The sequence below is a fragment of the Vigna angularis genome, chromosome 11, assembly GCF_016808095.1.
Source record: "Vigna angularis cultivar LongXiaoDou No.4 chromosome 11, ASM1680809v1, whole genome shotgun sequence".
NCBI classification, from domain to species: domain Eukaryota; kingdom Viridiplantae; phylum Streptophyta; class Magnoliopsida; order Fabales; family Fabaceae; genus Vigna; species Vigna angularis.
Genome location: NC_068980.1, coordinates 15,633,950 through 15,642,357, shown reverse-complemented (window position 1 = coordinate 15,642,357; position 8,408 = coordinate 15,633,950). Strand labels below are relative to the sequence as shown.

Genomic DNA, 8,408 nt, shown 5'->3' with positions numbered 1-8,408 from the left:
TTGGACGCAATTTTAACCTCTAACATACAAAATTTTAAAAACATTATTATCAAATCTATTCGAGTAGAAAGATAAGATCATGGTGACGTTGTGATGCATATTATCAGAGAATAATGTCATACAACAACACTTAATATGAATAAAGATGTCATATTATTCGTGTGTGATGAGAATGTGTTGGTACTTTTTAAATTGTCATAACGGAGTGATGGAAAGTGATGGAATAAATATTTTGTTCAGAAAAGAACGTTAAATTAGAGGAACTAAAACAGCATTAAAAGGAAATTAGGTGAAGGATGGTAGATAATTTTGAAATGCGTAAGAAGCAGTAAGTTAAAAAAAAGAAAAAAAAGAAAGAAAGAGGTTGTTGGTTAGTTAGTAATTTGGGTTGTTTTGATGGGGGAAAAGGAGAAGCATGGAAAAACGCAGACAAACGATGTTGTTCCGAAAAGAAAGAAAAAGGAGGCCCCTTGAGATGCCATGTAGAACAGTAACCCTCAGTCCAGAGAGAAAAGAAAAAGGGTTGGGTTGAGATGGGAGAAGAAGGAAATGAGACGATAGAATGATGTTTCTTTTAAGCTAAGCAATAAAGTGAGAGAGGGAGAGAGAAAGAGAGAGAGAGAGAGAGAGGGTGTCCCTTTCGAAAGGTGTGGTGGGATGATGTAAAGGAGTAGTCTTGGAAAAGGGGGGCATCGAGACAGTGGGTAAGAAATGTGTGTGAAATGTAACCAACGGTTTGAGGATGTGACTGGGAAGTAAAAATGGTGAATATAAAATAAAAAAGAAGGGTGAAAAGTGGAAGAAAGAGGGAGGAAGAGAGGGAGTTTTGGTGATTGAATGAGTTTTGGATGGGTTGGTGGGTGGTGGTGTCATGGTATGTGTAATGTAGTACAACAACACTGCTCATTACATTACATCTTAAACATTCATTCTCAAACATCTTCTTCACTTCTCTTCTCTTCTCTTCACTCTCTCATCATCTACTCTGGCATGGAACTCGAAATATTGAATGGCACGCTTCCACTCTCCACCTTTCACTAGCCAAACCCGCTATCCTCTGTTAAAGTCTGCAAGAGGGAGACACATAGGCCAACAACAAACAAAACTGTCTGACTCTGGATCCTCAAACGAATCATCATCATCAGACAAAGACGACAACCACGGCAAAGCAGCAACAGCGGGGTTACTTTCAACAGCAGCAACGGAAACGGGCTTTTGCTGGTTCGGTGGAGCATGCAGGAACGACGTCGTGGAGGCAGGGGATGGTGAGAGGAGGTGGAGGAGGAGGAGGAGGGGAGATAGTGGAAGTTGAAGGGGGACACATTGTGCGGTCCACGGGGCGGAAGGATCGCCACAGCAAAGTTTGCACTGCCAAAGGGCCGCGCGACCGGCGGGTGAGGCTATCGGCCCACACCGCAATTCAATTCTACGACGTGCAGGATCGGTTGGGCTACGACCGGCCCAGTAAGGCCGTGGACTGGCTCATCAACAAAGCCAAGGACGCCATCGACCAACTCGCGCATCTCCCTCCCTGGAAACCCACCCTTCCGACAGCAAACCACCTAAACGACGACGAATCAGACAAAACAAACCCTAATAACCCGAACTCAACTACAAACACTAGCACAAACCCTGATGCTGAAATTCTGAACCAGTTCAACGAGAACCTTGAGAACGATGATGGTGGAGGAGGAGGAGGAGGTTCGAGTTATCTTCCCTTGGATAACGACGCTATAAGATCGTTCTTTCCCACAACGACGTCGTCGTTGATTCAGTTCCAAAGCTACCCACCGGATTTGCTTTCGAGGACGAGCAGCCAGGATTTGCGTCTATCGCTTCAGTCCTTGCAGGACCCGATTATGCTCCACCATAACCAAAACGAGCACGTGCTTTTCGCTGGAGCCGGGTTTGATAATATGGGAGCGTGGAACAACAGTGGGAATGCTACTAATGATACTCATGGTGGTGGAGGTGGAGGAGGGTTCGTGGTTAACGCTCCCTCTCCTTTTCCGGGGCCGGCGACTGTTGCGCCGCCGGCGGTGGTTTTTGGCTATGGTAATGGGAATGGTCAAGGCCAGTATTTTTCTCAGAGGGGACCCCTTCAGTCCAGTAACACCCCGTCCGTTCGTGCGTGGATTGACGCGCCGTCGTTCGTGGCCGCCGCCGATCATTATCATCGGCATCACTACTTGTCACCGGCGGCTGCGGCGGCGTTGGTGTATCAGTCATCTCCTTCTTCGGCATTTGCGCCCGGGGGCTTCTCGGGATTCCGCGTGCCGGCACGAATTCAGGGTGAAGAGGAGCACGACGGCGTGTCCGATAAGCCGTCCTCTGCTTCCTCCGATTCTCGCCGCTGAACCGCCGATTGCGGACTTCGTTCCTTCAGTTGCTGACTCCGAAACCCTACTTGTGTGGTCTATTTCTGCAGCGAGGAGGCGAAGGATTCGGATTCGGAATGAATGGTTCGGTTCAGTGGAGTATGCTTGTGGAATGAAGAAAATCTGGGGTTGAATTTCCAGGTTTTTAAATTCTCCTGATTGTTATGTTAATTTTTTTATTATCATCATCATTATGTATGTCATGTTTCGTCAGGGAGACTTTTAGGTTTGGGTATTGTTGTGTGTTGGATTGAATGTTTGATGTTTTGTTGCAATTTGTAGTGACCGTGTTTGTACTTGGATATCTAGTTTCTTAGTTTTGTATTGAAAACGTGCACGCAGCTGTTACTACTGTTACTTATTCACTATCTAGTTTGCTCCATTTTTCTTGTATTTCCAACTTAGTGCAGAGCCAGTCTCAGGATGAGGTTTTATCTCCATTGCAAAACAGGGCAAATTCCAAATAAGCCAACGTATGGATAATTACTAGTGTGTGCTAAAGCTTTGAGTCGGTTGTTACTGTCTTGTTTCGATAGAAGGAAAGAGACGGGTATTTTCTTATCGTTTGCAAAATGCCCGATTCGCCAATGGGTTGTCAAAGAGATGAAAGAGGTTGGTTCTCTTTGCTGTGATAGAAATGAGTGTGTTGTTACCTTTTTACTGCTTTCTTGTGCGACCGTCCATCCTTCTGTAGCTTCCTCATACTGCCAAAAGAATTAAAGACGATTCATTCTACTGATTTATTATATCAATGATCTATCTCTTTCGTGCTTGAATTTTGGGAGCATTTGGCTGATAAGTCGTTGTCTATGAACAGTAGAAACTGTTTTACAAAAGAAAGGAGTTGCGTGTGAGTTGATTCCCAGCTTGTTAAAAGGGCAATTTTCCTAAATTCAGTATGGTTTTTTGCTTTTCCTTTCCCATGTCTTATTTTTGTTCCTCTTTCGCCTGTTTAACAATATGATAATTCGTGATAGTGACACAAGGGTTGATTGTGTGGTGTAAAAAAGAAGGGAAACAACTCAATTCATCTTGATATCGGCTTACCCACTTACTCAGTTAATGCTCAAGTATTCTCCAAAAGGAAGCTCCAGCTTCTGGTACAGTGGTTTAGTTTTTGCCATTGGATTTGGAATATGATCTACCTTATTGGAACCAAAATATCGTTTTCATTTTTTTATCAACTTCTCAGCCTTGATGCAGTGAGGTGAGATTAAGTGGTTGGGGAATCAGTACGTCGTAGTCCATACTCCATAACCAATGAGCTTTGTAGATAGATCCTAGTAGGTATAACAAGTGGCGAGTGGAAGATGTCTATAGAGATGAGCACAACGAAGCTCAATTATGGGAGAATTCACTCGTCAGTGCCACCAGAGTGTAGTTCTTGTCCGTCTGTTCTTGGTCCCCTACCCCGTGAAACTCAGTGCCTCAAAATAACATTTTCTAGTATCCAGCTGGAAATTTTGTTTGTCAAGGGGATAATGTAACGAGGAAACAGAAAAACCATTGGCCTCTATTGAGATCGTAGTAATTGTTTTTGGTTGTTGGTGCTGCTAGTCGGTTGATAAATAACATTACTCCAAAAAGTTGAATTGGTCATTAAGCAGCACACAACTCTGGGCTACCATATATGCAAAATGTGGCAATAATTAATGACGGTTTAACCGTAAAGAGGCCGACCATCCACTGTCACATTTTGTCTATTTGAAATCATTCACCTCAGGAGGATATTTCATTTAATTTCCCTGCTTCTTTGCAGTTCCAATATGTAAAATATAAATGTACTCGTGGTAAAGATTTGAAAATTAAAGGGATAATAATACCATTCTCAAGTTTCAACTAAGACTAGGGAATTCACGTTCATAGTCATATACACCATGCAATAGCAGATAAGTGAAGTTCCTAGTGTAAATAGTACACACCAATTGGTAGATTCTCGCCAAGCCAAATATGGAAAAAAAATCCCCAAAAGAACAAGAAGAAACCATAAACCATCAAATTAGTATGGGCTATTTGGTAACGATGTTCTTTGACTGCCCTGAAGTACTGTTTTCCTTTCCTTTTCCAGTTTCCTTCCCGTTTAACAGGGAAGGTTTCACCAAGGCTGCTTTGCTTTCACTGTAGTTCATCTTGTTGAATTTGATTTTTTGATCATGGCCATTAAGTTTCTTTGTTTTGGAGGGCTGAACTCGAACCTGTACTTCCCAAGGACGTGCCGCGACCCAACGCTCTGTCCAGCTCCAACCCCAACTTTCTTTACCAAGGCTATAAGAAGCCTGACCAAAATACTGGCTACAGTTTGGCCTCCACTGCAATGTCACGTTCATATAAGAAGTCAAATATTGATTTTCTTTCAGTATGCTATGGATGAAGCGGGCAAAACAAGTTTTGTACCTGATGGGAGAAGGCATATGCCATGGCTCGTTCTCGTTTAATTGCTGCTTCCTCTCGCTGATGTAACCTGCAAAGTATCTCTTCCATGGTTTCAGAACCACTGCACCACTCCACCTGACATAAAAAAGGCATGTTTTATTAAATATTGAAAGGATATCAAAATTGACCTTTATAATGATAATAGTAACACTTTGGCAACAATTGAAATCAGGTAATCACAGGCTAAGCTACCTCAAGCTCCTGAATCTTAGCCTCAAGTTTTAACTGGTTTTCCAATTTCTTTTTCTTAATTCTGGCTTCTGTTATCATACAGATTCTTCGAGCTCTAATTTGTTCTTGTATTCTGCTCCATGAATGTATATAGTTCAGTGCGGTTGCTGTTTGCTCTCTGGCTAGGTGATCTTGAATTAAAGCTTCGAATTTCACTGCTCCCCTTAGATGATGTAATGTTCTTCTTGCCTGCATGGGAGGGTAGGGAGGAAGTTATCTATTTTCACTAAGTCAGCGTCATAATTTGCTTAAGATTTGAGAAGTATCTATCTTTAAATAATTGTAGAAGCATTATTTGCCGCCATTTTGGGGCATCTAAAGTGAAGCTCATAACCAGTAGGAAAAAACCCATTCTTAATACAGACATTATTTGTAGTAAGCAATTGGGTATAAATAACAGATGAAAGAAAACAAGAGTCGTGATGCCAATAGTTGACTCAAGTAAATGAGTTTCCAAGTACTGTTGTAAAAGGCTGCAAAAGAGTAGCAGATAATGTCATCATATCCCTAGGACCCCTTCCGGTTCCGGAGCAGAGCATTCATTTGATTCTTTTCAGCAGTAAAAATTGAGAAGGAGAAGAAACGAAAAAGGCACGAGTAAAATATAAAATCAGTTATAAAGTTATTACAAAATAAATTATATTCTGCAGAAATTGGAACATAACAATACTGTCATTAAGTTTAAATATTTCCACTTTCAGTTTTTTAAGAAAGACATCACAAGTTTCATTGATAATGTACTACATTTTATGCAGTTGGTGAATCGAAATTGCACCAAACATCACATTGGTAAGTTTAGAAGGCACCATTTAAAAAAAGAGTTAGCTGTTGGCTAGCAACATATCTATGATACCAAGTTTAGAAGGCATTACTTAAAGATATGACTATTATTTTTACAGCAACAAGGGGAAAATGAAGCAAAATCTTCTAACCTTTGCAAACTTGGTTTATCATCAAGGAGATTGAAAACAGATCATTGTAAAGCAACGCAATGTGTGAACACTTGGATATCAGTGAGATGCATTATGAATTTAGACCTTTTGTTTTCAGTTAATTGCTTTATTTAGCAAATTACTAAATGTCTCCGCTTACTTCACAATGAAAATTGTGATAAACAAATGCCGGAATAAGCACACGACACATATATTGTACCATAAATGAACGGAATGCATTTTGAATCCTAGTAGCTGCCACATCGTCCATCAGTCTTGATGGAACTGTCCGATCCATCATCAAACCTTCATTGGGAATGCCACTTGACTCTTCACGACCACTTTGCTTCACGTTTGAACATTCATCTGAATTTTCATCAGTAGACTGTACCTATTCAGAAAGTGACAAGAGAACAAACACCGGCAGTGGATTGCATATCAAATTATCAGCTTTGAATTTCTCCTCAACTATAATCATTTTCTTAAAATTATATGGTTTACATAAAAAGCCAATGAAATAGTATAAGTCAAAGGGAATAAGTAAAACTCAAAAATATTCAAATCTTCCCAAGTAATGTTAATGCTGAAAGAATATCTAACGAGAACCAGAGTAATGCTCTCCAAACTGTCAAAATGTTATCAAACTTGAAATGCAAGGATCGAAAAGAAGAACCGTAGATATAACCTCTTTAATGTGGTGTCTCATGCTTAGGGTTTAACTTGGCTGAGTTACAGATTTTAGAGGTCTCGGACTAATCAGTGTCTCTTTATAGGAAGGGATGAAAGCAAAACAGTTTGGCTTGTATAGCGGATACTGGGTAGTATTTGGAATAACAGTAAAAGGGTTGATCTTTTGGTGGGGAATATGAAAAATTGTTGTCTTAGGTGCTAGGAATCTTCTGTTATGACAATGTTTGCTTGTATTCTGTATATGGCACTTCCTGTATCAAATTCTTGTTCTTCTCTTTATATATATATATATTAGTATTTGCTGATAGGAAAAAAAAAACACTAGAAATAACCTTTTCTTGTTTGGATTTCTTCGATTTCTTCAATTTGACTATTATCATAAACCATTTCTTCGCACCCATTCCTTTTTCTCAAGGAATTAAGAACAGGAAACAGCCAACTGCAAATCTGCATAACAAGTAATGTTCGAACAAATTTTCGTAAATCTCATGGATAAATAAATAAGCCATAGTTTTGTGAACGAGGAGACTGCACAGAAGATCATAGATTCTTTAAAGATTTATCATTTAGAAAAGTAATGTAAAAGACCAGTCAAATTTCCTAGAAGGGCAAGGGCTACCAGGAAATTTCTCATGTGACAATCTTATACCCCACCCTCCCTTTTCTTCCTATTTCACTTTGTTACATGGTTTTCTTTGTATAAAACTTGAAAAAGAAATTTCTCTGTTCATATTATTGTAACATAAGGTACTAGTCTTCGAATAAGCCAAAAACTATAGCACCATCTTATAAAGCTCACATTGTGCCTCTTCTAACACTAAGTATGCTATAACAGCAGTATATACTAAAACCTATCCAAATTATATTTTTCAAGTCATGTCATATAGATTTTGGTTTCCTTCAATTTCAAAAGCCAGAACGTACTGAAACCACACACCTCAATCAACTATGCACAGACATCATTATATATTGCGAATGAAAGGAAGTGGCACAACAGACAACAGAATCATTACAATGTCAAGGCAACAGACAACCAAACCCAACAAGCATAAAGTTTTGATGAACAAAGCAAGAGCCTAGAAGTGCGGAGATAAAGAATGTAAATGGGAAGGGACACATACCAGGTTGAGAGAAGAAAAGAGAGGCACAGAATGGGTTTGCTTGAAGAGGATGAAGAGTGGTGGTGGGTTGTAATGATAAGAGACGTGGTACATTGGAATACAGCACATTAAAAGAGAGAGAAAGAATTGCATAAGAGTGTGTGACAACCCAACCACGATGAAGCAGATGTTTGATCTCTTTGGAAGTTTAGGAGTCTAGAGAAAGGTGAGGGAAGGTAGTAGTCATGTCCAGTTGTGTTTCTGAAAATGAAATACCATAATTAAATCATTGAAACAAAATTTAATCAAGTTCTAGGAAAAGATTGGTGTGTCACTCTGTTCATTAGACAACAAACTAAAATTACTTTTTTTCTAATGTCTAATGTCTATTTTAAAGAAAATTACGCATTATTACTATGGAAGTGACATGGAAGCTTTTTCACAATAACTTTTACGAGCCACGAAAGTCGTTTGATGAATTGAAATATACGATTTTCTTGATTTTGTCGTGCATAATAAATATATCGTCTTTGATATGTATGTATATTTATATTAAAAATAATATTCGTATTAGCTTTAATGTCTCAAACTCCTTGATATTTATGTATTTGTATTACATAAACATAGAGATGAACGAGAGAGAT

At 39.4% G+C, this 8,408-nt stretch overlaps 2 protein-coding genes across 5 annotated transcripts; one reads left to right on the top strand and one right to left on the bottom strand.

The window, feature by feature from the left end:
- Window positions 1-402: 402 nt before the first annotated feature.
- On the top strand, window positions 403-2,728 carry LOC108334048 (transcription factor PCF5). Its single transcript, XM_052870625.1, has one exon. The coding sequence runs from the start codon at window positions 1,263-1,265 to the stop codon at window positions 2,355-2,357; it is 1,095 nt and encodes a 364-aa protein (XP_052726585.1). The 5' UTR covers window positions 403-1,262; the 3' UTR covers window positions 2,358-2,728.
- A 1,455-nt stretch (window positions 2,729-4,183) lies between these two features.
- On the bottom strand, window positions 4,184-7,962 carry LOC108334050 (protein IQ-DOMAIN 10). 4 transcript variants are annotated; one of them, XM_017569657.2, is made up of 6 exons: window positions 7,786-7,962; window positions 6,997-7,111; window positions 6,195-6,359; window positions 5,004-5,231; window positions 4,773-4,886; window positions 4,184-4,687 (listed from the first exon to the last, which is right to left on the bottom strand). In XM_017569657.2, the coding sequence occupies exons 2-6, from the start codon at window positions 7,063-7,065 to the stop codon at window positions 4,388-4,390; spliced, it is 876 nt and encodes a 291-aa protein (XP_017425146.1). In that variant the 5' UTR covers window positions 7,066-7,111; window positions 7,786-7,962; the 3' UTR covers window positions 4,184-4,387. The 4 variants fall into 4 exon arrangements, with proteins under 4 accessions (XP_017425146.1, XP_017425143.1, XP_017425144.1 ...); XM_017569654.2 differs by having other exon boundaries at window positions 6,195-6,365; window positions 7,786-7,961; XM_017569655.2 differs by lacking the exon at window positions 7,786-7,962 and adding an exon at window positions 7,678-7,750 and having other exon boundaries at window positions 6,195-6,365.
- Window positions 7,963-8,408: the final 446 nt, after the last annotated feature.